The following is an 18,298-nucleotide window of genomic DNA, read 5'->3' on the forward strand; positions in this document are numbered from 1 at the left end:
GGTACGATCCCTTACGCCTAGTAATTTTAGATCATATGTTACATTACTGGTTAAAAATGTTTTAATATTCTATGTTTAAATTTTATTGCCATATAATTACAGTTAAATAAATAATAAAACTACTTAAGGTCTCAGAATCCAAAAAAGGTCTGATTCGTGGAGGCTGAGACGACGAGAGAGGCCTATACAGCCTAAAGTCGACTACTTAATAACCTAACACACAGGACGGGCCTAGGACTATGCCAGCCCGATTCTTCGTGTCTGAAAATCTGGGGACGATCGAGAGGGGAAGAGAAACAGCAGCGAAACGGGAATAGCACGTTGGTGAGGGTAAGTTTAACCATGATGTTTTTTCGCTATTTCCATTCTCTACCATCGTTTTCCCGTATCCCTCTCTGTTCGGACCTCATTTTTATTTTATTTTTCCTGGTGATTCAGTTCGCTTGTAGCTTTTACTTCCTGCTCGTTTCCGAGAAAGCTCATCTTTCCCGCGTAATCCGTCCCATATATAGGGATATGATGATGACTATGAAAATTGCTATCAATTTTATACTTCAAAAGCCGCTGTTGGCATCATGACGCAAGTTGCATACTGGGGTACGAGTATTCGTTTCATACCCGCGGATTAGGAGTTTTACCTTTCTCTTTTGTTATGAGAGGTCTCACTTAAGGGTTGAGATGAAGCGTGGCCTGAAGCTACTGAATTAGGAGTCTTGGGGAGTACTCTCTAATTTAGCAATTTTTTTTTTTTTGTTGTTTATTGGCTGTCTTGTTTAGAAGTCTTGTCTCTAGGCTTTTTCAGGCATGCACCCAGCTCCTACTTATTGGAGTAGAACGGAGTGTCTTCCCCATTTCTACTGAATTATGTTCTTTTGTCGTTTGGATTTGTTATTTGTGCTTGTACCAATATTTCTGTTTCTGAGTTACAGATTACAATTCACATGGTAAAGGCGAGTTGATATTTAGTTAAGCATCCTTGAGGTCTACATATTCATTGAGGATACATTCACCAGTAAAGTAAGGTGTGAGGTCAACAAATTTCCACTTCAAGGATACTGAAGGGTCCACATATCTCTGCTTACCAAAGTAAGTTGTGCCTTTCCCCGCTAGGTTTTCATTTTTGGAGTAGAGTAAATAATGAAATAATTTAGAAATCATGGGCCCGCCCACTTTTGTAGGTTGCATAATTCCTTAACATTAGGCCGGAAGCACTAGTTCCATGTCAGGTACTACATTCTATAAATAAGACACTACAATGTACAAACTTTTTATTTTCTCTAAATAAGACACTATAATGGTCAAACTATTTTCATATAGATTATTAGGGAGAAATTAAATTTTCTGCCAGGCCTTTCATTGGATAGAAAGCATGCTTAGAGTACAGAATTATAGCAAAGTTCATCAGCATTGCCAGTTCTTTTGTGAAATACAAAGTCCCACTTTTTCTCTAAGATGTATAAGCAGTGCTATTGATTAAATTCTGGCAAATTTGTTACTACTATAGTTTTTATCCTTGTGGCTTGGGTCTCTGTCACATTGGGGGTGTTAAGGAATAGTCCCACATAGATGTTAAGTTGGGTCCAAGGCCTTATCCCAAAATGACTAGTCAACTTAGGAAACCTCTTTCCCAACTAATAAACTCAAGATATTTGTACTCACTAATCCATGTGGGACTATTCTTTAACACTCTCCCTCACGTGTAAACCATCTTTTGTGGCTTTAAAAGAGGATAATTTAAGAGTAGGCAGTTTAGGTGTAGGCTCTCCTTTGTGACTCTACAAGTGGATAGTTTTAGGTGTAGCCCCTTTTTTGTGGCTCTACAAGTAGATAGTTTTTTGGTATAGGACCACATATGAGTACCTGCTCTGATACCATGTAAAATAGGTGATTTGGGGAGAAAATAGAAGAGAAAATGGATTTTTGGAATATTAAAGACAGGCAGCCAATTCCAACAGGGGGCTTTCAAGTGTGAGCTCTTAAGGTCAACTCTCAGTGGGGGTAAGGGGGAGATGTGTGTGTAATAAACATTAAAAAGAAAAAGTTTACCCTTCATATAGCAGGAGGGGCCTAGATGAATTATTTGTTACTAGGAAGTAACCAATTACTGTTAAAAAAGTCCTCCAACTGACATCTTTGTTAGAATGCTTTTCGAAAAAAAATCTTTATGGGAACTCAAATAATTGTCACAGTGAGTATTCATTATCTATCTACCTCATGAAAGAAATAGATATTGACCTGAGTAAGTCACTGGCAATTAGATGCTAAAATCAGTTAATTAGGTCTGAAGTAAATCAACTTAAGTGAAAAGATAAGAAAAGTGAAAATCCAGCTAACTGAAGCTCAAATTGATCTAAAAGAAGTAGAAGCAACTTAAAAATTTATGAAAACAGCAAATAGGTAGCATAAACCAGATTAGGCTGGAGAAAAAAATGATGCAAAGTAGACAAGATGGTCTGATGCTCTTCTGGATATGTAATTCTTTGGGATAACTATTTTAGCTCCAATTTGTTTTTTTTTTTTTGAGGGAACCTCTTTTGGAGGGTTCATATGACTTTATGAGTAGGATTATATTCAGTCAAATACATACATATGAAGGCTAGGCTCTTATATGGTCCACGCAAATTGAATTTTCTTTGTTACTATCAAGTGACAAAGGCCTCAGTTTTCATTGGTTAATTTTTACTGGTTTGCTCATGATGTTTTATTTAAACTTGCTGTGTCTTGGTGGCTCTCTCTTATATGTTATGTTTGTATGACCTTCATACTCGATGATACTAATATTCATGGCTTCTATTTATGTCTAGTTTGTATAATGTATATCTGCTAATTTATTCTCTTTCTGGTGTATATGTGAGTACAGAAGTTAAATGTAAGTTCGTCTAACTCAGCTGGGGGTTGTGTGTCCAATGTGGCTGGTGGATGTTGAATGATCTCCATGGATTTAAATGCCTCACCTCTGCCGGAAGATGATGAAGAGGAGATTTTTGGAGAACATGTTGAAGAGGAAATTGCAGAGGAAGAGCATGTAGAGACAGCAGTTGAAACATTTCGCAGAGTACCTCCTTTACTTATATCATAATGTGCCATTTGGTTTGGAATACATGCTTATTTTGTAGGGTGCAGTGCAGCTAACCTGGGTTTGAGCTTTTTCTTTTTTAGTAATGCAGATTTATATATGTTGTGAAGTATTTCTCATGTCCTCCTTAGGGAATTTTTCTTTTGGTAGTGCTTGTTAAAAGGGTCCATTTTAAATTATTCATTAGTGAATACGTTTTTTTTTTAATTTTATGAAGGATGTAAAAAGGTGAATAGGGTGGTAATGATTATGTTATATCAAAAGCATGATTTGGACCATTACTACTCTCAGTACCCTCATTAAATTGATATGCGCAATGTATCCCCAAATGATCAACTAGAGGGTTGAATTTGGTACAGCGTTGCTTTTTTACATTATTGTTTTGTGATAACTGAACCATGTCTACCATCTTGATGTGGACCTGTAGTTGATCTTGAGGAAGGTGCTCCTTGGATCATATATTGTAAAAAGGGAGCCTTCAGTTTGAAGTTGAGTCACTCTTTTGAACAGAGTACAAAATTGTAAGCTAAATTATGTCTGCAGATATAGGCTGTAGTGCTAGAACAAAAGCCTGGGGGGGCAGTGAGCCACTGGGCCTGGGCTGCTCCCTTGGGGCATGACAGAGAGTGGTTGATCTGTCAAGCTTGAAAGGAGCTGTCTTTCACCTAATGTCATTGCTGACATTATTTGACAATTCAGTCAGTGATCTGTGCAACCTGCTGTTGATCCACTAACATATGAAGAACAAACAAGAGTGTAATGTGAGATCGTTTCACATATTCTTATTGAATGGCTTTTGTCATACAAATTCATGTGAAATTTCACTTAGAAGCATCACATATAGAGGGTTATTATGTATGGGGACATTATGACACATTTTAGTGTGGAGGAAGTTGCTCAACACTTTTTGAGTGATGGTATGGGTAATTTGGCTACTTTGCATTGGTTGGGGTTATCTTGAGAGATGATTTTCTCAGTTAAGTGGAAAATACATTTTCTTTTAGTATGGTGAAACTAACGGTCTGTAAAAGCTGTAGATACTTTGATAAACTAGGGGCTATTAATGAACTACAGGTGTTTTCATCACAATGTTCTTATACCCATGTGGCTGAAAGTAACTATTGTCTCTTGGTTTTAAAAAAAAATTGTCTCTTTAAGGTGAGTGCTTCTGGCATCTGCCTGAAATGAGTCACCATATGTTTGATGTGGCAGGCATTCTCACAAGAATGTATGACTTGATATTCTAGCCATATAATTCCATTAGATGAGGGTATTGTAGTCACTTCACTGAGTGTTTAATTCACTGCAGTAAGTGTTCTTTCAATATTCTTCTTGCTTGACTTTCAATGTAGTCTGTCTCCTAATTATTTCTTCAGTGATCTTTAAAACAGATAAACAAGTAATAATCTCAAAAACTGCCTGCCTATCTTCTTCAAGCAAGTTTTTAATGAAAAAAGAAGAATTGAGGGCTACTTGAAAAAAATGATTCAGGGACTAATCGATTTTGTATTTTATGTGGTATTAATTATTATTATTTTTCCTTCTTACTTCTTTCTTTTGTCTATTTAACTTTTTTCTGACATCCAATACAGGCAAAATTAAGGTAACTAATGTGAAAAAAATGCCAATTGGTGTCTTACCCTAACACTGCTACCCTAGTGCAGTTGGCATATGGTGTTTGATCATACTTTTCTTCTTGCGGGTTGCAATATTTTAATTCAGACATCCATGGCTAAACTCATATCCTTCCTCCTGATATTTTCTTGGCTAAGGTCTGCAAACCCAAAGTCTGATTATGGACTCATTTTTCAAAGATGTCTTTTGTATGTGTCTTGTTTTAGAACCTGGCGTACTTTAAGTCTTTCTTATCCCCTACCCCTTTGCTTCGTGGGTTCCTTCTGTACTTCTCTTCTCAAATAAGAGTCTTTGATTCTTATGCTTCTCTATATGGTTGTTATTTTAGCTGGTTGTTGAATTTACCTTTGATTGTGTTTGAGTATCCCATTTTTTTTTGAAATAAGGATGTATAAACTATTAAAACGGAAGAAGAGTACAAACAAACCTAGCTAGGCGGGCCTTCCTCCACAACAAGGTATTGGAGCGAAATACCCAACGTTTTAGTATCCCATTCTATACTGCCCTTCTGAACATGAGATCGTTTCTGTGTTTGTTTTGGCTTTTCCTTTACTTGCAAAGACAAATTCTGTTAAAAAAGTTTTAAAAAGCGAAGAGTCCTTCTGAACATGAGATCGTTTCTGTGTTTGTTTTGGCTTTTCCTTTACTTGCAAAGACAAATTCTGTTAAAAAAGTTTTAAAAAGTGAAGAGTGTATTTTTCACTCATATAAGATATGATTGTAGGCTCTTTTTGTGCCTCTGGAATTTGTAATTGCCATCGAGGAATCTGCTCTTTAAAAATTTATGTGGGCATGTAGATAAGTCAGGGAAGCAAAAATTCATCTTTATATGAATTGGCAACAGTATTGGCTTCACCAATAATATTTTGCATTTGGAGCTTTTAAAGGTGATACTAATGAATGTGCTGTCAACATGGATTATGATGTGCCTTTTTCTGCAAAGCGAGGGCTGCTAAATAAAGAAGTCCTTGATTATGTTTCTATGTCAAGAAAGCACAATGTGTATTTTTTTTTCTTGTTTTCTCTTCATACTGTATATTGATTGTCTTGTCCTTCATTTATAATTGAAGGAGACTCCAAGAAACTAGTTTCTTGGCCTCAGAAGATGGAAGACTTGCTGCGATGGATGGACCCTATCCTTGTGAGGGTTTTCTAGGATGCTCTGTTTTTATATATCTGCCTAACTTGTTTTCAGCTTCCTGCATATCCCTATTTTTAAATAGATTATCTATCCTTATGCAAAATAAAAAAAAAAAAAAAAAAAAAAAATAGAAGGAAGCCAGTACTTTTTTAATGAGTCATTATTCCTAGTCATATTTCTTGTTCTTCTGATTGTGATTTGCCTGGCATATCTGAAGTGTAAATATTTGAAGCAAAGATTTTTTACTTATTACTATTCTTATTTTCCTTTTTTTCTGATAGAATAATTTTGCAGGCATAAGTGACTAGTTCACTTGTTAGGTTACTGAAGTTTCTTGTGGATTACTGATTTTAGATATTTGTTTAGGAGCGTGAAGAAAGGCGTCGGAAATTAAAAAGAGAACACCCAGACGATGGGCCAAGGTGGACACTGCAATCACCTAAGATTGATACAATGACTCAAAATAATAAATTTTATGACAAAAGCAAGCTGCCACCTGGTAAAGTTCAAATCTTTATCTTAGTTGTTAAGCCTTCAAGATTTGTGCTTAGGATACCTATATTCTAGGTTTTTTTTTGTATGTTGGACCAGGAATTTACACAGCTTTGATGGGGTGAGCTTTACAATTAGTTCACACAAATTTTGTGATTCTGGTTTTTTGCAAACTGGTTGGGCGATGTAGACTACAAAGTATATCTTGCACTTTTTGGTATCTTACCTTCTCCCTTGAATATGCAAAGGACTGGGTTCGCTGTCTCTCTCTCTCTTTTATGGAACACTATGAAAAATAGTATTTATTAAGGGAAGAGAAAAATTGATACATGGAGGACAACATGAAACCTAACTATAAGTCTGACACACTATGCACAAAAAGAGAATCAGAAACAACAGGAAAGGAAAAAAGATAGCTAATCTAAAGGCAAAACACTGTGCTGAACAAGGTGTTGTTGGAAGGCACCAGCCCTAGAGTCAGCATTGTAAGCTGCATGGAGATATCTTCAACTTCGTTGAGGAAATGGAGAAAACCACTTTTTAAGGGGTTTTTTTTTTTTTTTTGAAAAAGATGTATTAATAAAACGAGAGAGAAAAACAAAAAAATTCAAAATTTTGGGGAGCAAATCCCTTACAACCAGCGATTGTAGGTTAGCTCCTTGCCTAGCAAGCACATCTGTTGCTGAATTAGCGGAACTTTTTAAGGAGTTGATGTTCATTATCCATTTATCCTGCTGTAAAAAATGGCGGAAATGGTCAAGCAGGCAGGTTTTTCTTGCGGTCCATATGATGATGGTAGTGGAATCCCTTTCCATGATGAAAAGGTCCAAAGAGTGGTGGATATAGACTTTCAAGCCTAGAAGTAGGGCTATCAGCTTCTTTGTTTGTCAAAGAAAAATGAAGGCTGTCAACTTACCTTTGTGGACTCGCTATGACAAAATGGGCAGAATGCATCTCTTCAAGACTTGGATCTGCTCCCATCAGGTTCAGAGTTTCCTCTAGAGTAGTTGTTGAAATCCTACATGATGCATTTTTGCAAAGTAAGGCGTCCACTCAGTGGGAAAGTTATCAAAGTAAGATACAACAGGTCTCCAATTATCTTTTCCATTGTTCAAGATTAGCAGAAACCATTTTTTGGTGGTGTCACTGAGAATAAATATTTATACTATAACTTGAGACTGTGACCGTTCCTGACAAAGAAGCGAATTTCCTTCTCAAAGAGGTTGAGGAGATGGAAAAAAGTTCTCCAGAGGGGGGAGAGGTTTCGGTGTCTGACTCCAGTACACCTTAAGGAAGATTCCCCTAGTCCAGTGACAGAAGACTGGGAAGTTGAAGACAGATGACTTGGTTGGTTAACAAAATAGGGACCGGATTTAGTGATCAAGTGATGAGTTGTGATACCTTTAGAGAGATTTGGTTAACCTTGGAATCTATCTTGTCTCAGGAGAGTAATTTGTCCAAGGTATATGTCCTATATGCCAAATATTTTAGCATGCAAATAAGTACCAGATCCGTTACAGACAATGTTATTTTATTGAGATGAGGGTAAGATTACAAAAAATTAGTGCCTTCCACCCGTCCACAACATACGCAGAGTATGCACCAAGCTAGGAATATATGATGTCCTCTTACCACTAGTTTGAGGGGGAGTGTTAGAAGATATGATCACGCTTGTGTGTCATTGATGTAATAAGTCTATGATTATTTGTCTTTTATTCACACCTATTAGGGTGAAAGGTATGGTTGTAATTATTGTATTTTGACATCTATAAATAAAGCTTAACGGGGAGGATTAGGGCAGCAAACTCACTACCCTAGTCCTCTCCTCTCTTTCACCAACGAGCGCTCCCTCTCTCACACTCAACCGTCCCTCTTCTCTCTTTCTCTTTCTCTCTTCTTCTTCTCTTCTCCTTACTTCTTCCTTCTTTCTCTACCCTACTTTGAAGTCATTAACCATGGAATCCTGAAAGTTTAGGGAGTTAATCCTGAACTCCTAGTTGTGGTGTTGCACCCAATTCGAGTGTATCTCCATTTTATGCAAATGTGTTAAATAAAATCTTCCTTTTTTGGAAAATGTGGATAAAATAGTTTCCTATTCTTTGTATCTTAATGCCCTCCTATCATTTGTGGTTCCATACTTCGAATTAGAATCTCCTACATCTCCTAGTTTGTTTATTAACTGCAGGCTAACGGATAGTAGTGTTGCTGAGTCTGGAGAGGAGAGAGCAAAAAGCCGAAGTTGCCTCATCATTTAGTCCCTGACAAAATGGGACACTCCACGAATGTTCCCTCCAAGAATCAGCCACTGAGCAAGAGAGGTCCCTGGCCACCCTAGAGACCCCCAGGAAGTCCTCAGAGAGGAGGCGGGGGCCGCACCATTCATCCGACCAGAAGAGGAGGGTCCTTCCATTGCCTGTGTGAAAGAAAGTAGCATCTCTGAATACTAGGAGGAGTTTTTGAATTGATTTCCATATCGGGGATCGGAGGCGAGTGACGCCACCCTTTCTCCACCAGGCACCCGAAAATTGAAGGTAAAACCTGACCATATCTTTCCATAGGCTGCTATGCTTGATGTTGAAGTTCCAAATCCATTTGAGCAAAAGGGCTTTGTTCATTTACTTCGTAGGTCGGATGCCTAATCCGCCCCTAATACGGGGCATGCAAATATCCTTCCAACTCACCAAATGATATATGAGTGAAAGATACTTCTTTTAGTATCATTATTTATTACGGGGCATGCAAATATCCTTCCAACTCACCAAATGATATATGAGTGAAAGATACTTCTTTTAGTATCTTTATTTTCTTCATCTGTTTGTAGATTATTGGTCCTACTGTCATCCTTTTCTGTGTTTAGTAACATATCTCTATTGTCCTTTTCTGTGTTTAGTGTCATTTCTCTTTTGGCCTTTTCTGTGTTTAGTAACATGTCTTTAAGTTCTAACAAAAAGAAAAAAGAAGACGAAGAACAAGGAAAAAGTTTAGGTCATATGTTTACTATATAGGACGGGAAGTTCTGTTTTTATTAGTACTTGTAAGAGGACGTAGGTGAAACTGAACCTTCATACGCTGTGAAGGTCATACTTCGGGAGTCTACTTCTTTCGTTCAGCTTTATCCCAACCATCTCTCGATCATATTTATCCTTTTTCTTTGTTCTCTTTTGAGGAAAATAATTTTTATATGATGTCAAACTTCTGGACCAGGAGTAAATTCATGTGACATGACAAGCAGAGTGGAATGTAATTCTTGTTAATCTATTCTGAGCTTTTATCTTTTGTTTTCATAAATTTTTACTGTCAGAGTTGGATATTTGTTTGCAGACTGGTATATTTCAGGTCTCTGTTTTCTGTTGTGTTAATTATCTATCTTTTGTTACTCTTTACAAAATTATTCTTTCATAGCTGTTGACATCAGTCCTCATCTTTTAATAATTATTTGTTCTTCATACTACAGGTTGGTTGGATTGCCCAAAGTTCGGACAGAACATTGGTCATATAATCCCTTCCAAAGTTCCTCTAGGCGAATTCTTTAATGACTTTGTTGAGCCTGGGAAGAGGTACTCTTTGAAACAAGTGATTCATCGGCAGAGGGTACTTGGAAGGGATGTAAGTGTATACATTGGGTCGTAGAAGTTTTTTCTTTTGTTAAATGCAACTGATAATTTTTCTATCCTTTTTATTTTCTCATTTATCTTTGTGTTGGAAGTTTTTGTGTCCCTAATATTGAAAGAAAATAATAAGTTTGTGTCCCTAGTACATCAATTCCTTGGCTGATGGCTTGCTAACGGGCCAGCCACCATCTGAAAAGGAATAAAAGAAAAAGATTCAGCTCCGTCTCATTCTTGAACTTTTTGAGATTGTGCAACAAGTCCTTACGTACTCCAGCATGGACGAGGACATGTTGTACAGTGGGAAATAGCCACTGCTCTGTTCAGTTTTCTCTGTCATTTGCAGTGTTGCTGGTTAATTATGCAATGCTATTTATGCTTCGGATGATTCTAAATTGTTCCAGTTAAGCAAGTGTTTCATGCCCATGGCATTATGAGCTTTAGCTTACTATATGACTCTTTTCAGCTTGGTATGGTGATTGATTTGACAAATACTACTCGATACTACCCAGCATCAGATTGGAAGAAACAAGGTATTAAGCATGTTAAGGTGAGGTGATAATGGTTTCATAGTTCTTCATTAATGGATGTGCTTTTTTTAATTTTTAAGAAAAAAATATGTCCTTTTGAAACTTACATTTGTTCTTTTGTACCAGATTGCATGTAAAGGCCGTGATGCAGTTCCTGACAATGAGTCTGTCAACCAATTTGTTCATGAGGTTATTTGCTTATGATTTTGTTTTTGTTGGGAACATGTTGATCTATTTATCCCTTTTGTTATTTGTCCTATTAAGCGATCAGAGTTCTGAAATGCCTGCACATAATTCAAATTATGTTGTACCTCTTGGGTAATCTAATGTTTTCTAACATTTTCTATTTTCTGTTTTAGTTATCCTAAAAGATTTTTTTTCTTTTTTCTTTTATAGCCATATTCTGGTTGTTTGCTACTGTGATTTTATGAAAACAGTGATAAGATGCTCGATATTTCATTAAGCTTTTTTTTTTTTTTTGAAACAGCTTAATAAAATATCTAGCATATTATCACTGTTTTCATAAAAGCACAGAAGCAACCAACCTGATATTTCATTAAGCTACTTGATTCTTCTTGAGTTTTTTAGTCTTTCTAGTGATCTATATGTTTCAGAGAACTGACTGTGATTTTTGTGAGCTTAGAACTGTCTGTATTAATTTTCCAAGGAGCAAATATTTTACAGAAAATGATCTTCCTTGCACTTGTGTATAAATTCAGCTTTTAAATAACATTTTGATTTCAGGTCTCTCAATTTTACTTCCGCCAGAAGCACTTGAAGAAGTATATCCTTGTTCATTGTACTCATGGGCATAACAGAACTGGATTCATGATTATTCATTTTCTCATGCGTTCACAGCCAACTTCTGTAACTGAGGTATATTCTCTATCTCTCCCTCTAATTTTGAGCATTTAGGTTGGCTGATTCATTACTTAACTGTCTTACATTTTTATGGGCTATCGACCTGTTAGGCACTCCAACTGTTTGCTGCCGCTCGCCCCCCAGGGATCTATAAACAGGATTATATTGACGCATTGTACAGATGTTATCATGAAAGGAAGCCTGAAACTGTTGTTTGCCCTCCAACTCCTGAGTGGAAAAGGTCTTCTCATCTTGATCTAAATGGAGAAGCGGTGCAGGATGATGATGATGACGGTGGTCATGCTGCTCCATTGCAAGTAGGGATTTGCCTGGACTATCTTTACTGTTGTTAAAACAAATTATCTTAAAGCACAAAGACAACACCTCGTTTATAAATGTGCGGTTTCTTCTTGGATTACAAATTTTGGAAATTTGTTGTGTTAGCAGGAGGAGCCATTGGAAAATGAAGTTCTGACTAATGATGATATTCTTGGAGATGCAATACCTTATGACCAGCAAGATGATTTACGACAGTTTTGCTATCATTCACTCAAATTGCCTGCAGGGGTATGATGATCTTGAGAACCTTATTTACTTTTAGAATGGTTCCGACCATTTTATTTGGACCTTCTTCTGTATTTATCTTCAAATTCCTGCTAAACATGAAGAAAAAATACAAGAAAACATAGTGGTGCCACCTAGGAGAAAACAAAGACTAAAAAAAAGATCATAACGAATGAGGTCTATCATAATAACAAAAGAAAAATAATGTACTCGAAATAGCTTTATATATATCCCCTCCCCCTCGCAAAAAAAAACAAAAAACACACACACACACACATACGTATTTTTTATGAGTGACCTGCAGTTATATTTCATTATAGTTTTACCCTAGTTGAGACTCTGGTGTTATTTCTAAATTGAATTGTTCACATCAGTTGCTGTCAGCTTATTTCTTGTCTTATTCTTTATTTATTTCTCTTAATGGTCCAGCTTAAAGGACACTCACAGTTTCCTGGATCACATCCGGTTTCTCTTAACAGGTATTACCTCATTGCCTGCATTTAATAATTGTCTTGTGTTAGCAGTGGTTTTGATGAACTAACAGTTCAGAAGAAGGAAAAGTAAAAGAAAGGTAGAAATGGGGAATATTTTAACTGGTCTTCCCACGACCAACCAGCAAATTTTCTAAATAGCAAATCCATTTTCAAGAAACAGTTTCATTACAGAAAGGAGTCTAATAGCACTCATGAACATAGAATAAATAGGATTTCTAGAGTGAATAAGACTTTGACTTTCTGAAGATAAAAAACCTAATTTAGATACTGATTTGTAACTGAGCACACTCTTATCAACTAACTTCTAATTCCTAGGAACTAAGTTAAGTAGAAAAGAACTTTCTATCTAGAGATCAATGACTTGAAAGATGCAAGACTGACACAATGGCCACATGGTCGGAGATCTACTATGAGCTTTTGAGTCCAAGTCTCACCAGGTATTGTCGAGACTTTTAAGTCATTAATTTGTTATGGAGCACACACTATCAATTAATTTCGAGACTTTTAAGTCATTAATTTGTAATGGAGCACACTCTATCAACTCACTTCTTATTCCTAGGAACTAAACTAAGTAGAAAATAACTTTTTAGCTAGAGATCAATGAATTTAAAGATGCAAGACTGACATAATGGCCACATGGGCAGGGATCTACTTTGAGCTTTTGAGTTCAAGTCTCACCAGGTGTATTGGTTCTGTTTGTGTGTACAGTGAACAATCCCCCCCCACAAAAAAAAAAAAGAAAAAAAGAAATTGAGTTGTGGTAGTACGGATACTAAAGCTTCTGAAATTTGCAGTTTGCTTTTTTTTATTACATTTATGTTAGAGAAATGAACGATGGTGATATAAATGTGGTGAAAAAGTTCCTTGGGTCTCATTTGTTCTCCTCCTAGGACAATGTACTGCTTGGTCTTGATCTGATAACTTGCCTTGCAGTGGTACTCCCATGGAGCATCTTAGCGCATTGCAAGAAAATTCAATTTCTTTGATGTTTAGTGAGCCTTCCTAACTAGCTCATCAAAAGAGGGAAACTATTGACAACAAAACTTGCTAGTGGCAGGGCTTGCATGAGATTATATCTCATCTCCTCCTCTGCTAGCTTCACTTTTTAGGTTCTGGGGAGGCTGGGGTGGAAATTTGTGGAACCTTTTACAAACTTGGCATTAATTTGTGCTTCCTCTTCTCCTCACAATCTCCTTGAGCAATTGGTGGGCCAAAATCACAGTACTCATTCTAGCTAGAAAATATAGAAAGAAAGAAGCTCAAAACCTTTTTTTTTTTGTAAGTGCCAGCTCAATAGGCTTGGTGTTGAAGAAGATAATCTATCATATGCTTGCTGGGCAGCAACTTCCCCAAGCATAATCACTTGCCTGTAGCTGTTACCTTACGCAATTGGTGATCTGCTGTTTCCTTATTTTATGCTAGTGTAATGATCATGTCTGAGTGGAGACTCCTCCCAGGGTCTGTTGCCATAATCTTACTTTGGAAGGTTGTTACAAGGGCTCCCACTGGGCCAACCGGTGGGGCCATGGTGTTGTCTTTGACTTTGCTTGAAATAATTGTCTTGTACTTTGTTCCATTCCGTTCATTGTGGTTTCATAACAGCAATGTTAAGGGCCTTAATTAAGAAATGAAATTGAAGCCACCCAGTGCTTCATTCTCCTTTGGGAAAGTACGCTAAAGAAGATGCTCCCTCTTCCTAGCTCTCTAACCCGTTAGCATTGGAAGACCATAATCAATTTAAGAAGCTATAACACGCTCCTCACCCCTTGGTTGGACTGCTTATGGTAGTCAAAACTAACTTTGCTGACAGTTCTTTTGGCAATTCTGGACCTGTAGGTGTATGCGGTGTTTTTTGAGATTGCAAATAGTTCTGTCGTTGACTTCTCAGGGCTGCTATGGTATATAAGGTGGTGGAGGCTGAAATGAGGGCCCTCCTTAAAAGTGTTATACAGGAATTTATCCTTACCCATGGAAATAGAAGAAGATTCAGCTACAACAATATCCTAGATGTCAAAGAAACCAGAACCATCTATTGCTGACTCTTGTGCAAAATTGGGTTCCTCCCTGCAATCTCTTGTTTTAAGGGGAGGTCTCCCTTGATGTAATTTTTGTTCCCTTTTTGTTTGCAATACAATCATCACCTTTTCAAAAGAAAAAAAAAGCAGAACTGTTAGAAAATCTTCTAAAGGGCAATTTCATCATTTTACACTTCCTACAAGGTCCAACAGCTACACTATCTTATTCTATGTGTTTATTTTTATCTCTAGTTCAATTTTTATGTAATTTGATCAAGTATGTTAGGAGATATAAGGGCTTAAGTGCTTTTAAGTGACTAGGGTTATTTTTGTAATATCTTTCAGGACTCTATCAAAGCCCTGGGGTCACCTCCACACAGAGACATCCAGAACTCTGATTTTTTTCTCCTTTTCTCTCTCTCTCCTTCTCCAAAACCTTACAGTCCATTATTTTTCATGGCATCAGAGCAGTAGGTCCTGGTTAAAGTCTTCTAGCTCTCTCCACACCTTTCTTCAAAGCCTGCGACTTTAAGAAAGTGGATTTCCCAAAATCTACCTTGGCTGGTTCTTAAAAATATGAATTTTTTCTTTCCTATCCTGCCATAACCCTAGGGTTGATGGCTTCTAATGTCTGCTGAGTGGTTCTGAAATTCGTGCTGGCCTATGACTGATTGCTGAGTGATAAAGATCACTTTTTTGGACTGTGCCAGCCCAGCACTGTGTCCTCTGGCCTTTGTCATCTCTTGGTTTGCCTGCATCAGCCCTGATTTGTGTACTTAGTTCTTAATCCTGGAATTATACATTAAAAGAGAGTTCTTTATTTGAATTCTCTCTTTTTTCTTTGTCGAACAGCCTGTTACTGGGCTGGACTGCCTGTATCATCATAGGGTTAGGTGATGTCAGTCCGGAATAGGGTGAAATTTGTGATTTTTACTAGAGGATCACCTACAACAACAAGAATTGTGTGTTAGAGTGAGTTGGGTCTTCCAATTTCTCGAAAGCCTAATTTTTCCTTTCAAGGTGGGGCCCACAACACCTGTGCACATTGACTTGTGTGCTATTTTTGAGACTTTTCAGGGATCAAAATGGCTGATTCAGGTGATATTTTTACTCATTCATGGGGATTTGTAAGTTTAAAGGGAAGGGATACTATTGTGATAATTATTGAGAGATTGCACCAAAAAGCTCAAAAAGCGTTGGACTGAGAGACTCTTCTTATACTTTTCTACCTTCTAGTACAATGTTACCAATGAATGCAAAATCACCCAATGTAGAGAAGGGATGATCATGGCTCACATCAGCGTGAGGTTTGGATGGCAAGTCTTCACTGATAAGCTCCACAACGTTACCCCACTGCCAATTCCAAAAAAGCAGACTATACAGATCGATGTAGTGCATTTTCCCTCTTTGCCATTTGTTGAACAATTTGGAAAACCTCTCCTCTGAGTTACCTTCCAACTTCTAAAACCACTTTGATATTGAACCTGACCACAACGAGCTCACCATTTCTCTGCTTACCGACCTCTTGATTGAGGGAAGTTCCCTATTCCATATTGCCACTATTGAAGGTACTATGATTGAGACCCCTGAAATCGCCACCTGGCTTGCTGAAAACCTCCAACTTGACTACATCCTTGGACATTCCTATTTGAGTCACCAAGAATGACTACATAAACACACACACAATCTCAACCTGACCTGGATACCCAAAATCGGGAAAGATGTCTCTTCTTTAATCGATTCATCCTTCCCAGTTCCACTGGGAGAAGCTTCTTTATTAGGAGATATTCATCATAGCTTCTTTATGAAAAGTTGTTGTGAAAACTACTCTACTGAATATGTTGCTTTCCTATGTCTGGGTATAGAAAGCGATATAAAACAAATTGTTGAAATTCTTCAAAAAGAACTCATAAATCATCTTGAAGAATTAAAAGAAACATTTATCCAACCCATGGTAAATATTCTAAATGATCTACAAATTTATGTAGAAAAACAATTTGAAAACTCTTCGATATTAGAACCTATCAGAGAGGTAAAAGCGAAGGTTTTAAAAACAAAACCTAGTAAAAAAGAACTACAAGCGGTTATTCTCAAAATAGCCGAAGTTAAAAATCTCCAGAATGTAGATAAGTCACACATTTTGACCGAAATCTGCAATCTCACAGATATAGATGAAATTAGGGAATTAGTTATCAAACATACTTCCCCAATGATCACAGTATACCAATTGGAACGACTCTTACAAATATTGTTCCAAAAATTAGAAGAGACTGTCTCAACTAAAATTCCTACAATGAATGAACCAATAAGAATTGAATGTACGTCTCTCCCCAATATTATTCATGTACATCATGAAACTAGCAGAGAATACGAAGAACATCCTAATCTTATGCAGGATGGACAAAAGTGGAAATCAATATCCCTAGGATAACTAAAGTCTACAATAAAGATTGGATTGAATTCCAAAAGAAATCCTTTGTCTTTCAAAAGGAACTGTTTGTAGAAATACAAGATACTGATTCAGGTACCTTCTGTTAGTCTAGGGGTGGCATCGAGCTGAGCCGAGCTTGATTTAAATATTTCGAACGGCTCAACTCGAGCCTAAAATTGTTATTGAGTTCGAGCCTAATAATTTTAACTGAGTTCGAGCCGAGCTCGAGCTTCAACATTCATTTAAAACTTTTCAAAAATACATGTCTCGAGTTCGTGCTCCAACATACATTTAAAACTTTTCAAAAAATGCATGTCAGATAAATTGTATATAAAATTATGCATACATTTTACATAAAATTGGGAATGACCTCTACTAAAAATTGGGCATAAGGGTGGCATCGAATCCAGGAGTTCGAACATTGTTCAAGTTGAGCTTGATTTAAATATTTCGAACTCGAGCCGACTCTAGCCTCGAACCTAAAATTGTAATCGAACTCGAGCCTAATAATTTTAATCGAGTTTGAGCTTGATCTCTAGCCGAGTTCCGAGTTTAACCTACATTTAATACTCTATATAAAATATATTCAAATAAATTATATATAAAATTATGCATACATTTTAAAAAATGAATTATAGGGGAGGTTCAGGATTGGATTTCAATAATGGATTAAAACGCACCAATATTAATTTTTTTTACTCCAAATGTTGTCTAGCTTGTTTTGTAATTTTTGAATATGGCCATAAATTTACTATGGTTCCTTAGTGCCACTGGTTGAAAATTTATATTCTATGAAAAACTAGAAATATTTTTCCTATGATACATATTTCCAAAAAAACCTTTAAATAAAATCCTATTACTATTAGTGACTTATTAGAAAATTACAAGAAATATTTTAAACTTTTCTTAGGAAAATTAAATAGACCTCTTATTGCCTCTTCTAGGGGAATAAATAAAAATTAATAATTAATATAATATATTACTATACTTATCGATAAATTTTTAATCAAATAAAATGTCAAACACAAAATTATTTCTCCCTTGAACTTAGGTACCTGTTGTCGAGGATGACGGCTACGAGGGAGGCAGTGGCGACGGAAGCAACGGTGATGGAAGCGGCGGCGACAGAAACAGAGGCGAAGGCGAGGGTAGAAAGAAATTGAATGGACGGCCACAGAGGCGGCCGACAAGCAGCTGTCGACGGCGATAGAGGCGGCAACAATAGCCGATGGGAGGGGCTCGACGGTGACGAGGGGAGGAAGAATTCCCCCTCCCCTCGCTCTCGCTCCCGCTCTTGATCCCGACTCAGCTCGTTAACGATCCGGCTCACGAGCCGTCGAGCCGAACAATGGATTCAGTCGAGCTCGACTTGTTAATTTAAACGAGCCAATCCCGGATCTTGAACTCGGCTTGAGATCCAGGGATACCGAATCACACCGAGCCGCTCGCGA

The 18,298-nt window shown here is 37.1% G+C and overlaps 1 protein-coding gene across 2 annotated transcripts in view; it reads left to right on the forward strand.

The window, feature by feature from the left end:
- Nucleotides 1-209: 209 nt before the first annotated feature.
- The window catches only part of LOC137944524 (uncharacterized), a 49,729-nt gene continuing 31,640 nt past the window's right edge, over nucleotides 210-18,298 (forward strand). The window contains exons 1-11 of one of the 2 annotated variants that reach the window (XM_068790210.1): nucleotides 210-330; nucleotides 930-1,086; nucleotides 2,861-3,055; nucleotides 6,219-6,351; nucleotides 9,799-9,950; nucleotides 10,419-10,502; nucleotides 10,609-10,671; nucleotides 11,227-11,358; nucleotides 11,454-11,660; nucleotides 11,788-11,910; nucleotides 12,337-12,386. In XM_068790210.1, the coding sequence (XP_068646311.1) occupies nucleotides 2,927-3,055; nucleotides 6,219-6,351; nucleotides 9,799-9,950; nucleotides 10,419-10,502; nucleotides 10,609-10,671; nucleotides 11,227-11,358; nucleotides 11,454-11,660; nucleotides 11,788-11,910; nucleotides 12,337-12,386 (1,073 nt within the window). In that variant the 5' untranslated portion in view covers nucleotides 210-330; nucleotides 930-1,086; nucleotides 2,861-2,926. The remainder of the gene's footprint in view (nucleotides 331-929; nucleotides 1,087-2,860; nucleotides 3,056-6,218; nucleotides 6,352-9,798; nucleotides 9,951-10,418; nucleotides 10,503-10,608; nucleotides 10,672-11,226; nucleotides 11,359-11,453; nucleotides 11,661-11,787; nucleotides 11,911-12,336; nucleotides 12,387-18,298) is intronic. The other variant, XM_068790211.1, reaches the window with a different exon arrangement.

The sequence above is a fragment of the Aristolochia californica genome, unplaced genomic scaffold (genome assembly GCF_029961685.1).
Source record: "Aristolochia californica isolate CCGP_79_NKW_82.1479 unplaced genomic scaffold, dmAriCali1.0.hap1 SCAF_11, whole genome shotgun sequence".
Lineage (NCBI taxonomy): Eukaryota > Viridiplantae > Streptophyta > Magnoliopsida > Piperales > Aristolochiaceae > Aristolochia > Aristolochia californica.